The sequence below is a fragment of the Phascolarctos cinereus genome, unplaced genomic scaffold (genome assembly GCF_003287225.1).
Source record: "Phascolarctos cinereus isolate Bilbo 61053 unplaced genomic scaffold, phaCin_HiC Scaffold_726;HRSCAF=1367, whole genome shotgun sequence".
Classification (NCBI taxonomy): domain Eukaryota; kingdom Metazoa; phylum Chordata; class Mammalia; order Diprotodontia; family Phascolarctidae; genus Phascolarctos; species Phascolarctos cinereus.
Genome location: NW_027556098.1, coordinates 11,597,744 through 11,616,281, shown reverse-complemented (window position 1 = coordinate 11,616,281; position 18,538 = coordinate 11,597,744). Strand labels below are relative to the sequence as shown.

General features: G+C 35.3%; 1 protein-coding gene across 1 annotated transcript in view; it reads left to right on the top strand.

Moving 5' to 3' along the window:
- WWC3 (WWC family member 3) overlaps positions 1-18,538 on the top strand; it is a 201,561-nt gene that overhangs the window by 159,654 nt on the left and 23,369 nt on the right. Inside the window, exons 9-12 of the mRNA XM_021006225.2 lie at positions 962-1,204; positions 11,178-11,267; positions 12,725-13,296; positions 16,547-16,667. Of these exons, the coding sequence (XP_020861884.1) occupies positions 962-1,204; positions 11,178-11,267; positions 12,725-13,296; positions 16,547-16,667 (1,026 nt within the window). The remainder of the gene's footprint in view (positions 1-961; positions 1,205-11,177; positions 11,268-12,724; positions 13,297-16,546; positions 16,668-18,538) is intronic.

Sequence of the window (18,538 nt, the reverse complement as noted above, 5' to 3'; positions counted from 1 at the left end):
ATGATTGTACATATATAGCCTATATCAAATTGCCTATCATCTTGAGAGGAGGAAGGAGGGAGAAAATTTGAAACTCAAAATTTTATGATAAAAAATGAATGTTTAAAATTGTCTGCGTGTAATTGGAAAAAAATGCTATTTAAAAGAAAAAATATGTACGTTAAAAACAAACAGAGGGCTGAAGTAGTATAATGGTCAGAGGGTTGGTGGCTGGTCTTGGGGTCAGGAAGACCAAGTGCAAGTCATGCCTTTGACCCATTCAGGTTCTATAACCCTGGGCAAGTTACGGAATCTCTACTAGCCCAAGCAATTCTCTAAGAATGTAAATTTTAAAAGAAGCTTCTGCTGGCGGTGGGTGAGTGAATTTCTATGTGGAGTGCCATGTGTTGATGAAATCACAGATCTGGACCCAAACCATTTATTTATTTATGTGTTCATTTATTTATTTTACCTGTAGACCATAGTCATCTTGCAATTCAGACTATGGAAGCTGACAAGTATTTATTAAGCATCTAATATGTACATAGTAAACATTGCAGGGAAAATAGATATAGAAGCCATGACCTTTATGCTAGGGAATTTTATATTCTAAAACTACTTATCTTTCCCCATTTTAAGAAAGTGGATCATGCGAGCAGTTTAAATTAATTTGTAAGAGCATGGAATTTTGAGTGTGTGTTTAGAAATACTGGCCTTTTTGTGCATTTCCTCAAAGAAGCAAAATATCCATTGTAATCAACTCCAGTTGTGTCTTGAGTAGAAGAGATTATGCCAAAGAACTATTCATTATGTCTTCTTCCCTGCCATTCTCAAGGAAAATGAATTTGTCTCATGATACGGTTAAAGCTGGAAGTCCAAATATACTTTATGTGGTTTATTGAGTGGTTTTTATTTTTTTGTTTGTTTGTTTTATTCTGCCCCTCACTCTCCTTTTCTTGTTTTTCTCTCTCTCTCTTTAAAGAGTGGTGAACATACAGCAGCAGTTGGCCTTGCTAGATAACGAGTCTTGGCCAGGAATAGCGGAGGCAGACAGGGACCGCCTTCAGCTGATTAAAGAAAAAGAAGCCCTTCTCCAGGAACTGCAGCTCATCAGCCAGCAGAGACGCTCTCCAGAAGACATTGCCCGTTTGGAAGAGGAGAAAAGGCGTTTAGAGGAAGAGATTCAGAGGGCTAGAGCTACATCTGCCCATGGGGCCACAGAAAGGTTTGGTGATTCTAACACTGGGTTTTTTTGGGGGGAGAGGGGAGGGGATGGAGGGGATGGGAGAGGCACCATGAAGTTGTGCAACTTTCTAACACTTCACTTTATTTGACCTGGCGTACTTTTGTAAACAATCAAACAAACAAAAACTTTAATACAGAACAACTACTTGCATCTTTTTGTGTTTCTGTTTGGGTCAAGGAAAGAAATGGGAAGTGGGTGCAAGTATGTAATAAACTGTTATTAGAAGGCTCTGTGCTTCTGGGACCCCAGGCTCTTCTGAGAAGGGAACAGGTAGAAAAGAGTAGCCAGAGTTGAGAAAAAGAGAAAAAACAAGGTAGTGGGGATGGCACTAAAGCCAGAAGGTGGATAGAATGGACTCATGTGCCAGCAGTTACTGACCCTTGGTTCAAACTAGACAATTACTTTTTTTTTGCACGGGTTGCAGACCTAATGTTCATTGGTATAAGCAACTCCCAATGAGAAAAGTCCCTCTTCTAGCAAATAAACACCTCCTCTTACAGTCTTAGAAATTTGCCTGGGGACACTTGAGAGGTCAGGTGACTTACCCATGAGCACATAGCCCATGTGTCAGAGTAGATAGATAGACAGGTTTAATTTAGATTTAAATGGATTCATTTCCAGAAGTACCTGAGTAAGAATCCCTCTTCAGAGGTTTGCTAGCCATGTGATCCCAAGGTAAGTCTTTTAAATCTCTTTAGGGCTCTGTTTCCTCAATTATAAAATTAGAAGGTTGGGCTCAATAAACTCTAAGGTCCATTTCAGCTGTATCTAGGTCTATGATCCTATGAACTCAAGTCTTCTTAACTCTGGGGCCAGCCCTATCCACTGTAGTCCATAGGTTCCCAAAGTAGGCAATACTGCCCCCAGGGGCTGCTGGAATGATCTGGGGGGCAGTAGTATCCTCAGGTGCAAATGAGGGGCACTGAATAAAAATAAAGGGGCAGTGGAAGCACAAGTAAAGAACAGACAATAAGAAAAATTTGAAAAACCATTTGTACGTGTTTCATCTGTTGTATAACAGAGTTAAAGTTGTAATGATTACAAAATTTTTAAATAAATACACAAAATGGAAGTTATAACCAACCAATGGTCAAGTCTGCCATCAGACAGGTCTTAATAAGCAAGTGTTGGCAGGTGAACCTATTGGGCATTGTCTGGAAGTCCAGCATGCATTGGTAGGAATATGTGTATATAATGACTTGTTTATAATACAATACTATATGGTAACGTGATACAACATTGCGTCACCCAAATTTTAATGCAGGAAAAAACTCACAAATTTATAATAAATAATTAAATTTAAGATGTAATTTTTTAAAAGAATTTTTATATATATTTTTTTAAATGACACAAATTTTTTTAAAAAACCTGTTCAAGAGTTAAACAAAGTAGATTTCCAGGGGGGCACTGAGTAATTTTTTTTTTTTTGAAAAGCGAGTGGTAGGCCAAATAAGTTTGGGAACATTTGCACAACACTATGTTACTACTCTCTGTTATCCCCATGTTACAGATGAGGAAGCGAGGCTCTGAGCCTTATGTACAGGAATATGAGCAGCTTAGTTAATTAGCAAGTACTTATTAAGCACCCACTGTGTGCTAAATACTGGGGATACAAATGCATAGGTGAGACAATCTCTGGTTTTTAAATCCAGACCAGCCTATGACTCCCACTACTACTTTTCTGTTCCTCTTTTCTTTCTCTGTTCCCTGTTCAGCTTCCTTTTATGTGTTGTCTTCTTCCATTAGAATGTAACCTCCTTGAGGGCAGAGATGATATTTCTTTTTTTGCTTATATTTGCATCCCAAGGCTCAGCACAGTCCCTGGCACATAGCAAGTAAGCTTAGTAAATGCTTTATCTATCTTATCTATCATCTATTTATCTCAGCTATCTGTTTATATAAACTATATCATGTGACTAGTCTATATATTTGTCTATATCATCTATCTAATCTGTATATATCAATCTAATCTATATCATCTATCTAATCTGTCTGTATATCAATCTAATCTATCAGTATCATCTATTTTATGTAATCTATAGCATCCATCCAATATATCTATATCATCTATCTGTTTAATCTACCTATATAATCTATCTGATCTGTATATATCAATCTAATCTATCGGTATCATCTATATCATCCATCTAACATGTCTATATATTATCTATCTGTTTAATCTACCCATATAATCCATCTAATCTGTATATATCAATCTAATCTATCTATATCATCTGTCTAATCTGTATCATCCATCTAATATATCTATGTCATCTATCTGTTTATCTCTATTATGTATCTGTCATCTATATTTACTTATTTATCTATATTTATCATTTGTCTATCTAATCTATCTAAAGCATGTATCTATTTATTTATTTATCTAGCTAGCTGGCTTTCTCTAAAAGCTTATGTTGTGGTTGGGAGATATCACACTCAAGAATAGAAACCCGCAGCTAGAAAAGACCTCAGAAGCCATTTAGTCTGAGCCCCTTATTTTACAGATGAAGAAACAGAGACCCAGGACCATTCAGTGAATTGTCCAAGGTCACACAGGTAGTAAGTGTCAAAGGTAAGATTTAAACCCATTTTCTCCAACTCTAGACCCAGTGCTCTTTTTACTGTGCCACTCTGCCTAGAGGAATAGTGACCAGGAGAGTTTGGTCTACATAGTCAGAGCACAGTCAGGGAGAAGTAAATTATTTTTGTCTTTTCATGGTGGTGTTGATTAGATTATTGTTCCTGAAGGAGAACAAAAGGTGGAAAACTGAGCAGTTGGCCAGGGGAGGATTAGTAGTCCAGAACTGAGCACATGGCAAGATACTTGGGCTGTGTATATTCTGGTGACCTAATGTATAACTAGATGGGATACTATGAGTGAAGGCCTAGAATGCCAGAATACTTTTGCAATTTTGTCATATTCCCTTATTAACAAAGGAACAGTTTGGGAACAGACTGCATGGATATTCAGGCTTGACTTTCTTCCAGTCATGAAGTATTTTTCTTTTTCAGTTGAAAAGTTTTCAAAATAATTTTCTTCTTTTTTTGAATAGTGTTTTTCCTAATTACATGTAAAGATAGTTTTCAACATTCATTTTTATAAGATTTTGAGTTCCAAATTTCAAAATAAATTTATTAAGAAAAATACTTTTCCTTTATTGGTCTCAGAATCTTTTGAAGGAATTGAAATGGGAGGAATCACATTTTGCCAATTTGATCGGGTTTTAATTGTGCCCCACATCTCTTGCTTTCATTTGACACCTGTGCTCCTTGACTTGTAAAGAGGCTTCCTGTGCTGTCTGCATTAACGGGAGCCAGAATCTCTCTTAAAACATCAGCCTGATCGTTTGCCCTACACATTTCCTCTTTTCATTAGATAAGATATTGATGTGAAAGATTTCATTATATCATTTCTGATGATTACCTGTGTCTGCGTATAAAATATCAAGCTGAGAGTAGAGAAGCTATTTGGATAGTTTCTTCAGTTATAAAATAAATCAATTATTTAGGTTAGTCCTGCCACCCCTTTTTTCTCCTTAATAGCATAAATATAATGTTTTAATATGGGCAGCTAGGTGGCGCAATAGATAGTATGCCACCCTTGGAGTTGGGAAGACTTGAGTTCAAATGTGGCCTCAGACACTTACTAGCTGTGTGACCTTGGGCAAGTCACTTAGCCCTGTTTGTCTCAGTTCCTCGTTTGTAAAATGAGCTGGAGAAGAAAATGGCAAACCTCTCCAGTATCTTTGCTGAGAAAACTCCCTGTGGGGTCAGGAAGAGTCTGAATGACTAAACAACAATATTTTAATAACCCAGAAGATCACTTTTATATTGTACTCCACTTGGCCTTATATATACACACAGCTATTTCTGATTTATCCCATGGCAAAGTGGTTAATATTAATGAATCTTGGAAAATAGTTAGGAGGATGTATGATTTTAATAACATTTTGATTTCTTTGTGTCACAGTCCTCTTGGCAGTCTGAAAGCCTACAGATCCCTTCTTGGAATAATATTTTAAGTGCATAAAATAAAATACATGGGATATAAAGGGAACCAATCACATTGAAATATAGTTATCAAAACATTTAAAAGCCAATTTCTCAGACCTCCTGTAGAGTAAGAACCTTACTCTAGGTGTAATAGTAAATTCTGTCATTGCCGTGGAATAATAGAGGGTATAATGGAGTGGTCAAATTAAGAGTTTCTTAAAGCTTTTTATGTTAAAGTCCAACTTTGGCAGTGTGGTGAAACCTATGGACCTCTTCTCAGAATAATGTTTTTAAATTCACAAAATAAATGATTGCACAGGAACCAGTTATTGAAAAAAAATGTAATTTTTTTCCCCATGAAACTCCTGAAATCTCTATTCATAGACCTCACTCCCTGCTCCTTATCCCTACCCTGTAAAGAATCTCTGGTTGAATCAGCTCTCCCACCCACCACTAATCCTCAGATTTAATGTACCCAGAAAACAAATAATCATTCAGCCTTTGCCTGAGCACTTTCTGTACTGGGGAAATTTATTAGATCATAAAGCAGACCCCTCTATCTATTTTTGTACATTCTAATAAGTTCTTCATTATGTTCTCAAAAATCAATTTTCCTGTAACCCCTAACCAGTGGTCATAGTTCAAAGGCCTCACAAAACAAATGGTATCTCTTTTCTATATGACAGTCCTCCAGATAATTTAATACCATCAGCTTGCTTTCCTTTTATAATCAATAACCCATTTCCTTCATTCTTCCTTATATTGTATGGTGTTGTCAAATCCCTTCATCATTAGGTCATTTGCCACTAGAATAGTCTCCACTTTGTCAGTATGTTTCCAAAATAATGGCTAGACATGGTTACCCAGATATAGTCAGCCTAGCCCTTTGTGTAGTGCTATCACGATTTCTTATATATTTTATACATATTTACATATATATATATATACACACACACACATGCAAACATATATGCATACATAATTTAAAAATTTTTTTATTTAAAATTTTTTTTGTGAGGCATTTGGGGTTAAATGACTTGACCAGGGTCACACATCTAGTAAGTGTCAAGTGTCTGAGATTAGATTTGAACTCAGATCCTCCTGACTCCAGGGCCAGCGCTCTTTACACTGCGCCACTAGCTGACCTGATTCTATACTTTTATTAAGATGCTGGGGTGTGGTGCAGAGGTGTCAAATACATAGTATCTACAAACACTGCTGAGGGAAGCCAGAACTGGATTCAAATGTAATTGGGAAATATTTAACAAAATAGGCAAAAATACAATAAAATGTAAATAACATATTTTACAAGTAAGGCAATAGGTAGCCTGCAGGAATCCTTGTGTATGGAGAAGTGGCTTCTATTTGAGTTTGACAGTAGTGGTATAGTGGATTGAGAGCCAGGTTGGTTGGAGTCAGGGCAATTTGAATTCAAGGCCTGCCTTGGTTGCATTCTAGCAGCGTGACCCTGGGGGAATCACTTTACTTGTCAGTGAGCTGGACAACTGTCCAAGCCTATAAGCTGGTAGGCAAGTTGTTTATGTGCATCAGTGGAGGGGTTTTCTATTCAGGCACTTAGCATTTGCTAAATACTTATTTGTATTCTTTTTTTTTTTTTTGGCTGTGAGGTTACATGACTTGCCCAGGGTCACACAGCTACTAGGTGTCAAGTGTTTGGTCTGAGGTGGGATTTGAACTCAAGTCCTCCTGACTTCAGGGCCAGTGCTCTTTCTACTGTGCCACCTAGCTGCCCCTTGCTAAATGCTTATTATGTGCCAGGTACCATGCAGAGCATTGCAGATACAAAGAAAGACAGAAAACCAGACACTGATCTCAAGGAGCTGACTATCTAATGGAGGAGACAATGAGCAAAAAAACCCCCAAAAAACCCCAAACATAAGATAAATACACACCAGGAGTTCCTGCACTGATGGCATCATAGGTCTGGATTTCCTTCCCTCCTTAATAAAAGTAAAATAGTAACAACACCACTCATAATGAACTTGTTAATGAACTGAACACTAAGTCTTTTTCACAAAAACCTAGGCATATCTGCTCAGTCCTGTACTTACTTTGCTCTTTTTTTTTTTAACTTAAGTATAGGGCAGTTCATATGTCGCTGTTACATTTTTTCTGATGATGTTTGTCCAATGATAACAGATTGTGGAAGTTTTTTTAAATCCTGATTCTGTCATGTACTCTTAGCTCTCCTTACATATTTCCACTTACATATATCTATCTATATCTACTTCTGGGTAGCAATATTGACTACAATAGGGTCAAGAACAAGAGTTGGCAAACTACTGTTTTTTACAGTCAGCTAAGAATGGTTTTTACATTTGTAAATAAAATTTTATTGAATTTAAAAATATAAAACCTATTCTTAGCTCCCGGCTGCACAAAAGCAAGTTTGCCAATCCCTGGGTTCTCTAAAATATTAGAAATTGGGACTACCTTTTGACAGTTACTGGATTGGCTAGCTGATCATGGGAAGGTTATAGGCAGTATTTACTGTACTCAGATTTCAGTAAGATCTTTGGCATTCTCCTTCTTGTGGACATGATAGAGACACGAACTGGATAAGAATGATACAGATAGGGGCAGCTAGATGGCTTAGTGGATAGAGCGCCGGCCCTGACGTCAGGAGCATCTGAGTTTAAATGTGGCCTCAGACACTTGACACTTACTAGCTGTGTGATCCTGGGCAAGTCATTTAATCCCATTGCCTAGCCAAAAAAAAAAAAAAGAAGAAGAATACAGATAGATTCATGACTGGTTGAATATGTCAGTCTTTACCTTATTTATACAATTTGTGATTTTATAGACTTTATAATGTTTATATACTTTATAATGTATATAATGCTCATGTTTTAACAGCACTTTATTGTTTGGAAATTCTTTCCTCACATTGACCCTGTGAGCGTAAGCATTATCCCATTTTACAGATGATGAAACAAGTTCAGAAAGCCCTCAGATAATTGATTTTCCCATAGTAACAGCTATTAAAGGATATGGCTGGCATTGTATATTAAGAAGTTATGGTTTTCTAAAAGAAGAAATCAGGAAGGTAAACGATGATCAATGATGGGCAGGCGTTCAGTGTATTTACAGACCACTTCAAAAGAAAGAGAACAAATAAGGAATTTGGGAGACAGATCATAAGCCTGGCACAGGAGCATGCTATCATAGTGGTGGGAGATTTCAGTTGTCCAGACATCTCTTAGAACAGTTTCTCTTCCATATGTAGAAAAGCTACTATTTTCTTAATTAGTTTTGATATATTTCAACCTTGAGAAGTCAGAATTTCCATCATAGAGCTGATTCTCACCAACAAGGAGGTGCTGTTTGCTTGGAGTGGAATTGGTGGGAACCTGGAGATGAAATGACAACTCCCATCTTTTTTTGTAAAAAAGAAAAGAAAGCAGGTTATAGTATTAGGTGTGCCCTGTATTTTGGTAGGAAACAGGCTCAGAGGGACCTCAGGTAACTGATTTTCCTACAGTAACATAGCTGTCAAAGGACATAGTTATCACTGTATATTAAAAAGTTTCCAGGAATTAGAGGAGGAGGGGAAGAATATGGGAGAGAGCATTCGGATGATGATCCAATGGAGGCAGACGCAGACATGATAGATTTTAGTAGTATTGACTTAAAGGATTGCTACAAAGCGTTGGTTGGGATGCTATCACCTAGAATTCTTCTGGGGAATTTAGCTGAAGAGAGTGAGCTGAAGTTCTGAAGACACAGTAGTTCAGAGGAGAGAAGGAAAGGTAGGATATTATCTAAAAAGACTGAATTGAATACATACAGGAGATTTCTCAACCGGTTTAGATTTTAATGAAAATGACACGTACAGGAGATGGAAGCAAATGCAGGTAATGGATAAGAAAGTGAGAGGTTGATTGAGAAGGTCTCTAATGTTCCTTTCAACTTGAACATGCTGGTAGTGGTCAGAAATTTGGATATGAATACAAAGAATAATTTTTTTTAAAAAGTTCAGCAGTCAAGAAATCCTGATAAATTTTTGGGTATAGTCTCTGTTCAATTTCAATCTATGTGGGCATGTGGGAATAAAAAGAGGGTTTAAAAATCTTTCTCTCTGAGGAATGCTTTTTAAGGAAATAGAGGAAGGGAGAGGATGGGTAATGATAATGATGCCAAAAACTTAATCAAAGAAAAGAATATCAATGATGCATCTTTAAATGAACAGAAAAAAGGTATTTCAAAAAGGAATAATATAAGCAGGATAGTGTTATTATTATGTTAAAATTCATATATTCTTTAAATAAACAAGCTGTACTTAATACAGATCAATTGTTTCCTGGTTCTCTTTTTCTTTTCTTTTCTTTTTTTTTTGGCTAGGCAATTGGGATTAAGTGACTTGCCCAGGGTCACACAGCTAGTGAGTATTATGTGTCTGAGGCCGGATTTGAACTCAGATCCTCCCGACTGTGGGGTCGGTGCTCTATCTACTGCACCACCTAACTGCCTCTCTTTTTCTATTCTTGATATATTAAAATGTTTGTATTTGTTAAGTTCATAATTTAAATAAACTCTAAATTAAAAAAATTAAAATGAGAATCTTTCCCTTAGAGTAAGGGAGAATTCAGTTGGTTCAAGAATTGACAGTTGCCTAAATGGAAGTCCCTCATGAGAAGGGCTGCTTCGCAAGCAGAAATAATTTGTATGATATCTTTGTATGATATCTGAAGTGTGAAAACTATTAAGTTAATATCAAATAGTGGCAATATACTTTTTATGGAAAACAATAATTAGTGTCTTCTTGACTAGCAGTTAAAATAATGATTTACAAGCATCACTAACATTGCAGATGTCTCTCAACCCTAAATAAAGAGATCTGTATATTTTTGCAAACTGTACTTTTACCATACCATTTCTCTTTGTATGACACAAGATTTGACTGGTTCTATAAAATCAAATGATGTCCTCTTTACAACATACAATGGAGAACTTTAATTCCAGGAAAATGGCTACTTTAAATATATTGTACACGGTTACTTTTAATTGTTTTAATCAATAAATCCCACATTTTTATCATGAGAAAAAAATAATAATTTACATCAGAAGCAATTTATTTCTATTTTTTCTGGATTTTGTGGTCCCCTCAGACAAAAATGTGGTATTCTTGTACTGTGTGCCAATTAATATCTTACGATGTGAGGATAGGAAATTGACTACTTAAAGGATGATCTCTGCTTGATTTCTTCCCTTGCCTAACAGTTCTACATACCTTCAGTAGAAGAGATTTGTGCGTAGTTTGGCAACCTCTGAATGTTACTTCTTATAGGACACTATTAAAACCCACCTACTGTAGCTGGATAAAGATACCACCCTCTTAGACTTGCAGCTATATTTTTAGAATGCCTATAGGTAGAAACAGATGGAGTCTCAGTAATGGATATCTGGGCAGGAGTTAACAGTTAGGACCACTTGTAAGCACTCAGAGCCAGAGATGGAATCCCATATTCTATAATAATAATTTTTAGAACTCAAACTTTAGAAATCATTGAATGCAACCCCCTTGTCTTCTGGATGAAGATGTAAATTCATGAAAAACAAATTTGAAAATATATTCTGTGACTTTTTGATCAATTCATAGTACTTGTACTAAATAAAAGTAAGAATGTGAGTACCTTAAAGCAAGTGAGGATGTTTTCTTAATGTACGGTGAGAGCAGGGCTAGTTCAAAGACTCCTAAGGTATACAAACACATCCTCACATTGTTATAGTTTTAAGACTTTTGACATAAAAACTACATATTGCGCCTTTACTGTAAAATTATAGTTAAATTTCTTGGTATGAAAGTCTACTTCACTAAAAAAAAAATCCTATCACTAGCGATTATTGAAAATCTGAATGCAAACAATTTGTGCTCTAAGTGTGTGTTAGTGCACATGTCCATGCATACACATGTTCATATGTACATTTTATATTTCAGGATTCTTCTTCAAGAAAAGCGAAACTGTTTGCTTATGCAGTTGGAAGAAGCTACACGCTTAACATCCTACCTACAATCTCAGTTAAAAAGGTAGGTCACTTATAAAGTTGCATGTTACTTTTTCGTTTTTACTCTTTGATAATAACAAGTGAATGATGTTCATAATTCCTATTAGCTATTCTCATTAACTGGAACATAGGTACTGGAATGGATTTGAAGTTTTAAAAGAGACGGATGAATCATTTGGACAAAATAAAGTAGAAAAAGGCAGAAATTACAGTCTAAAAAATTCTTATCTGTTCTAGGGAATTCAAGGAAAAATGCATTTGTCTTCAGAGCAACAAAATTGCTGGCAAACTTATGTATGGTCAAATGATTTATAATGTTTAAAATAATAGTGCTTGGGTGACTGTGTATGCACACATGTCCATAGGCCCTTTTTTAAAAATTGAGATAATAGGATGGGAATGTATAATTTAAAAATCACTTCATGAAAAACTTGAAAAACATGAAAAATATTCGACTTCGTATGTTAAGAAACCAAGAAACCTGTGGTTGAGATTTGTATTTTTTCCCCCATGACCGAAAAAATCCTAAAGTCAGGGGAAGGAAACTGGGTACCATTGTGAGTAAAAAAAAGCAAAACAAAACACAACATTGTTACACACACACACACACACACACACACACACACACACACGCACACACACACACACCCACCATTGTGATTTGAACATATGTCATCTAGATTTTATAGTTCTAATTTAATTTCATTATCCTTGACATTTTATCATCATCTTCATGAAATTATTTTATTTCACATTTTCACCAAAAGGGAAAAATGCCTCTTTGGGAAGTAAATTCATCAAATTACATTGTATTGATAAAAGAGAGTGGAGATACTTATGTCTATAGGCTCATGCTAAAAGTCGTTAACTATAAAATGACAACATATAACATATAACAGTGGGGGTAAAATGGTAGCTGCAAAGAGTAAGGTTAATTTAATTGCGATTTTTTTAATTGAATGGTTTATTGATTCTTTTTCGTTGTTTTCTTCCCAACAACAATCATGTTCTAAGTCCTTCCTTCCTATAATAGCCTCCTTTACCAAAACAAAATGATTAAATAGAATTCGCTGATTCACCACAACAGATAAATTTAACTAGTCAAAAAAACTGGCAAACACTAAAAGTTCAAAAAACAGATGCTGAACCTATTGTTTGATGGTTAATTTTTGGAGGAAAAATTGAACACCATCAACATTATATAGTGCCTACTATGTACAGGGAAGTACTGCCTGTCAAAGAAAATGAGAAGGTATTAGTTATTTCTCTGTTTAATATTGTCTTTTTACATAAAATTAAAATCATGGATTAGCAACCAAACAATATTAAAATGTTAAGTTACTGTTAGCAAGAGGAGGTATATTGACTTTTCATCTTATAGAGTAGATGAGGTCATATACCTTTATGTGGAATATAAATATGCAAGCAGAGGTCACGAAAATATGGTACTAAAGCTTGCATTTTTATTTCGTATTTCAGCTTATCTGCCAGCACTCTGACAGTGTCCTCTGGGAGCAGCAGGGGATCACTGGCATCTAGCCGGGGATCGCTGGCATCCAGCAGAGGTTCCTTAAGTTCCATCAGCTTTACAGACATCTACGGCCTTCCTCAGTATGAAAAATCAGATGCAGATTATGGCCAGCATCTGCGCTTTGATCTAATTCCTTTTGATTCTCTGGGAAAAGATGCACCATTCTCTGAGTCCACTGGACATTCCAACTTCAATAAGCAAAGGAGGTCCCTGGACACACCTCAGTCCCTAGCTTCCTTGTCTTCCCGTTCTTCTTTGTCTTCCTTATCTCCACCGAGTTCCCCGTTAGATACACCCTTTCTTTCTGCCTCTCGGGATTCCCCTCTTGCTCAGGTGTCTGATGGATTTGAAATGCTAGGCATGGGAGCTCTAGAAAGACTCAGGGCTCAAGCCTCAGCTATGGGAGATGACGAGACGCAGGGGACGACTTCACTTCAACATTCTGGATATCACGGGGACAGTGAAGGAGTTCGAGAACAGCTGCGACCACAACTGGCAAATGTCCCAATTACTAGTGGAAGTAAGTGTTTGTAAATTAGCTGTGTGACCTTGGGCAAGTCACTTAATCCCAATTGCCTAAGGGGGGAAAAAAAAGAGAGAAGTGTTTGTAAATAAGATTGGTAGGGGTGGATGTAGGGGTAGGAGGTGGAGAAGAAGGTGGTATAATTTTTATATTTAAAATCTGTGCTCTCCTCCCTCCTTGGTGTTATTTAGCATTACTTAAGTAATAGCAGATGGGGGGTTTTTATGACTGGAAGAATCAAGATGACATGAAGTTTTTTGCCTAGAAGCTTTTGAATAATGCTGCAAACCCACAAATGATATTATTATGGCAATATCATATATAATATACATCTATACCGTGTGTGTGTGTGTGTGTGTGTGTGTGTGTGTGTGTGTGTGTGTGTGTGTGTATGTGATATCAGATTAAGAACCAGATTAGTTTGGGAAGAGTAATGGTTACTATTTACTTCTTCCGTATGAACATGTTGCCATTTTTAAAGGAAATAAAGAAGAAATTTAAAATAATTATTATTTAATCTAATTTTTCCATCCTTTCTTTTAAGGCTATTAAAAACTAAGGTACCAATAGAATAATCAACATGATCCTTTATGTCCCAATCCTCTTGTTTTCCTCTCAAGCTTTCCTCCTCCATGCTCTCCCCTCATCTACCAATCCATCCTAGATTTACTTTTAAAACCATCTCATTGTTTATCACTGCTACCCTGACAGTATTCTTCAGAGTTGTTTTGATATTAACGTCTGAATGCAGTTGGCTCATACTATGTTTTCTTACTGCCACCTTGTGGTAAGTTACCATATACCACAGCCAGATAACTGGAAACTTTCCATGAATAAAATAATATACCAAAGTAATCAAAATGGAGTACTCTTGAAGGCCAGGGATTGCATAAGGGTTTGTTCATAGGTACCAAACACAACTGTAATTCCCACGAGGTATATAAAAGAATGTAGTTTAAATCTGTAATATTTATGACAATAAATAAATAATGTTTATTATCATCATCTGTATTGGTGGAAGGAGTTCCCATACTAGGAATTTTGTATGCAGATGAGATCAGAAATCAGAATCTCCCCTCTCCTCTGCACCCTTCTCTTCCATCACAGAACCCAAAAGGATGCTCTATAGGGTTTAACAAATGTTCATTAAATAGAACAGGGTTTTTTTTAAAATCTACTCTAAACGTCTCATTTTGCTAGAGAAAACTGAGGCTCAGAATGATTTATCAGCTTACCTAAAATCACACAATTCATATTCACCATCTAATAATTCCTATAAAACAACATTGCTATGTATAGTAGGCAATTTTAATATTGGGGGAAAAAAAGAATATTTTCTCAAATAACTTTTTTTCACCTAGACTTCAATCATTCAGACTTTTTTTTGAGGAGAGAGAAGTATCCTTGGACTTTGAAATTTTCATTTCGCAAACATTATTTTAACTTTTAAATAGCCAGCATATTTTTAAGTTAAAATGTACCATGATTTCAATTTAATTGTATATTTTTAGTTATATATTAATTATGAATCAGTAGGCATCTTTAGTTTTCTTATCCTGTTATTGACATATTAATGACTGTATTTGTGCTGTTTTTACATGTCAGCTTAGAAAAGCTACACCTTTTCATTCTTTGTTTTTTATCTTGTTTCTCATGCTGCACAACAGAAACATTTACTGTAAGTCAACTTGGTATTATTTTTTTTCACATTTGACTTCTAGATTTTTATTGCATTGTTGTCTAGTAAATATGTTGCCTAGTATTACAAGATATGCAGAAGATACTTTGTAGTAGTCTTCCAGCTTACCACATACATAATTGCTCTATTTTTTTAAGGTTGGTAATGACTACTGAATCCTTGCAAAACACTTTTTAAGATCTTTAACTTCTTTTGTATAATTTTAAAAGGAATTTGATAAGTCTAATATGACACACTTGGGCTGTAAACCTTATGCATGATATACTTTTTCTATGTTTCTCCTTCCTTTTATTCAAGTGTTTTTATGCCCCTTGGAGTGTGTGTATATTTAAATGGTTAAAGAACTAATATTTTTCATTTTTATTTTTTAAAGGTAAGAGATTTAAAAGTAAATGTTGTTCCACGATTTCCTGTCCTCACTTTATGTACTTTCCTCCCTATGGTTAACTTCATTGCGTTGAAACCCAATAGCAGATGTTTTGGGATGTTGAGTGGTTTCTTCCATGTTGTTTTTTCTGACCAAGGGCGACTGTTGACAGTACCTCTTTCATTTAACTTTTGTGGTCATGTGGCTCTAGTGACCCTGCCAGGGGTTTCTTTGAGAATTCTTCCTTTATTTTGATTTCTGCATTATCTTTTGCAGGGATAATAGTGAGAAAGAAGTAGTGTTTGTACTAATGCTGTCAGATTGGATGGAAAGCTTCATTTTAGCATAGTTAATGAAATGAAATTTACATTTGTAACCTCAAGTCCATGGCATGATATTAGAGCATTTTCATTAGTCCAGCATGTTGAGGGCCGACTTGATACTTTGCATATTTTGGGTGGCTTTTATCATATAGGTTTGGTTGAATAGAAGATGAGTTACAGAAAACGAGACCAACTAAAATTTTCACTCTGGTCTTATCTGATCGTTGTTGTATAGGTCTGTTTCATTCCTTGATTGTTCAAACTAGGAGGCAATGAAAAGCAGTCTTTTCTCCAAAAAAAAAAGTACATGGTTCCTTTTATAGACGTAGTTATTGTGGTTCCTTTAATTTTCTTTTATAAAATAAAATTTTATTGGGCCTATGCTGGTAATTTTTAAATGCCCATTATTAAATACCTATGTATAACCCACCCTTGGACCCAACGTTATTTTAATCTGTTGCTGCACATATTGGTTAATGGGAGGAAAGTTTTTTATCAGTGATTTCAAATAGTAACATTTCTCAATATTCTGTGTTAATGGGGGAAAAATTATATCAACAATTTCAAATAGTGATTTTTTTCTTTTTAAATATTTTTTTCAGAGATTTTAAAGAGGTTTATTTAAAGGTTATTTTTAGCCATAAAGAGAAGTAATTATAAAGTTCCTTTCTCCAATTTTCCAGAAAAAGAAGCTAGACCTCACTCTTTATATTTTTTAAAACATAGATCAAAGTAGTCATAGATATAAAATTTCATTTTATATTTTCATTAATAGTAGCATCAACTTCTTAGCATCCTTCCTACAGATGTCAAGGTTTCTTGTCACCTTCTAACTCTGTTTATTTCTTTTCTCTACAGCAGTTACTTTAAGAGAAGACAGCGCTAGGAGGTCAGAGAGGAGGGCCAGACGGGTTTCTGCATGTCTCTCTGATTATTCGCTGGCTAGTGACAGTGGTGTATTTGAACCTTTAACCAAAAGGTTAGCTATATGATTTTAATCCTTTTTCCCATAGATGATTTACTGACGTATATTGTTCTCTTTAGATCCTAAACCAAATGATTATACCAATTCCTTTATACTGTAGAACACCTGGATTTACAGTATTAAAACATTTATATTCTCTATTTCCCTGAATTTGGGTTGTGGTAAACCCTAAGAGGAAATTCCTTTGTGGGTTTATGGGGGTGGTAGTGGGTTGGTCTTTTCCCATCACCCACCTATTTCCCTGCAGGGAAGATTCCTGACCTCACCCTGATTCAGTGAATCAGTCATTCAATAAGCATTTATTACTTATAATAAATGTATTGTATATTATACATTTATTATTTAAAATAAATATTTAGCCACTCCCATGCCAGTAGGCATATTTTTATGCTCCCGTTGTTCTGTGAGGGGAAAATCAGCCTAATTCAAATGTTTATACATCAAGGAGAATATTGGTCAGCTATAATTTGTGTTCCTGCTTTTATCTTGTTATTTTTTAAATGACTAATTACAGTTACTTTTAAATATCCAAAAACTTTCTTTATTTCCCTCCAGTTTTTGTCACAGTATGTTTAATTGGGTTCTGTACCTTTTGCCAATATCAAGAATTTCCCTGAAAGTCATTGAAAAATCCCTTTTGTTGGCTCCAGGATATTCACTTATTAGATATATTTTTAAATTAACATTTTTACCTTAAACTTTGCTCTGAATACTGCATATGGTTTGGAATGTAGTGAGAGTGGCAGATTGTGAGGAGTCCAAAGTTCCTGCCCTTCCAGCTATAGGCTATGTGACTTTGTGCATGACCCTTAATATTTGAGCCTCAGTTTTTCCATCTCTAGAAAGGAAATAATAATATTTACTTTAATTTTATCACAGAATTGTTTTGAGGATCAGATACAGTGATATATACATTATAATTATAAAAATTTTGTAATTATGTATTATACAGAAAGGAAATATTGTTTTTATTGTTTTTATTCCTAATAAAGATGAAGTGAAGTAAAGAGAAATAATTAAATGAAGATTTGGATAGAGTAAGGAAAATTAGAAAAATTTTAAATCAGATAAACAATGAAAATGGAAAATAGAAGAGACTGGTGATAAAGGCCTATTTTAAACAGTTCAAACCACCATTCTTTCTGAGAAGTCATGAAAATATTTCTTTGAAGCTAGAGAGGAAAATATTTTATTGCCAAGGACCCTGCTGTGTGAAAGGTAACACCTTTCTGTAGCAAGGAGCCTGAAAAAAATGAGTATAAGGTAGATATTGTTTCCTTCCTCCTTATCTATAACCTTTACTGAAGCTGTGTACCCTTTATCAGTTTCTGGCTCACTGTCCTCAATACAATCAATCAATAAGCATTTATTAAGTTATTATGTGCTAGATGTTATACTTAGTGCAGGATATGCAAAGAAAAATCAAAAGTAGTTCATGCCCTCAAGGAACTTACATCCAATGAGAGAGACAGCATGTACATAAATAATAGAGAAGAGTGATGATGATGATGATGATGATGATGATGATGGCCACAAGTAGCAGACCTGTTCTACTCTTCACATTTATATAATGCTGTAAAGTTTGTAAAGCACTATCAACTCTATGAGCTATGTAGTAAAATTGTTATTATTCCCATTTTGTGGATAAGGAAACTGAGGTTTAGAGAGGTAAGGGATTTGTCTAGGGTCACATATCTAAAAAGTTAATCATACACAAGACATGAATCTAGGTCCTTCTATCTCTAAATCCAGTAATTGGCAATTAATTTCAATTATGTGATAACATTGGGGTTATTATTATGATTAGTTAATTAGTTTATGGGTAAATATACACTGAGGGTGTGACACTATACTAGTTTCTTAGA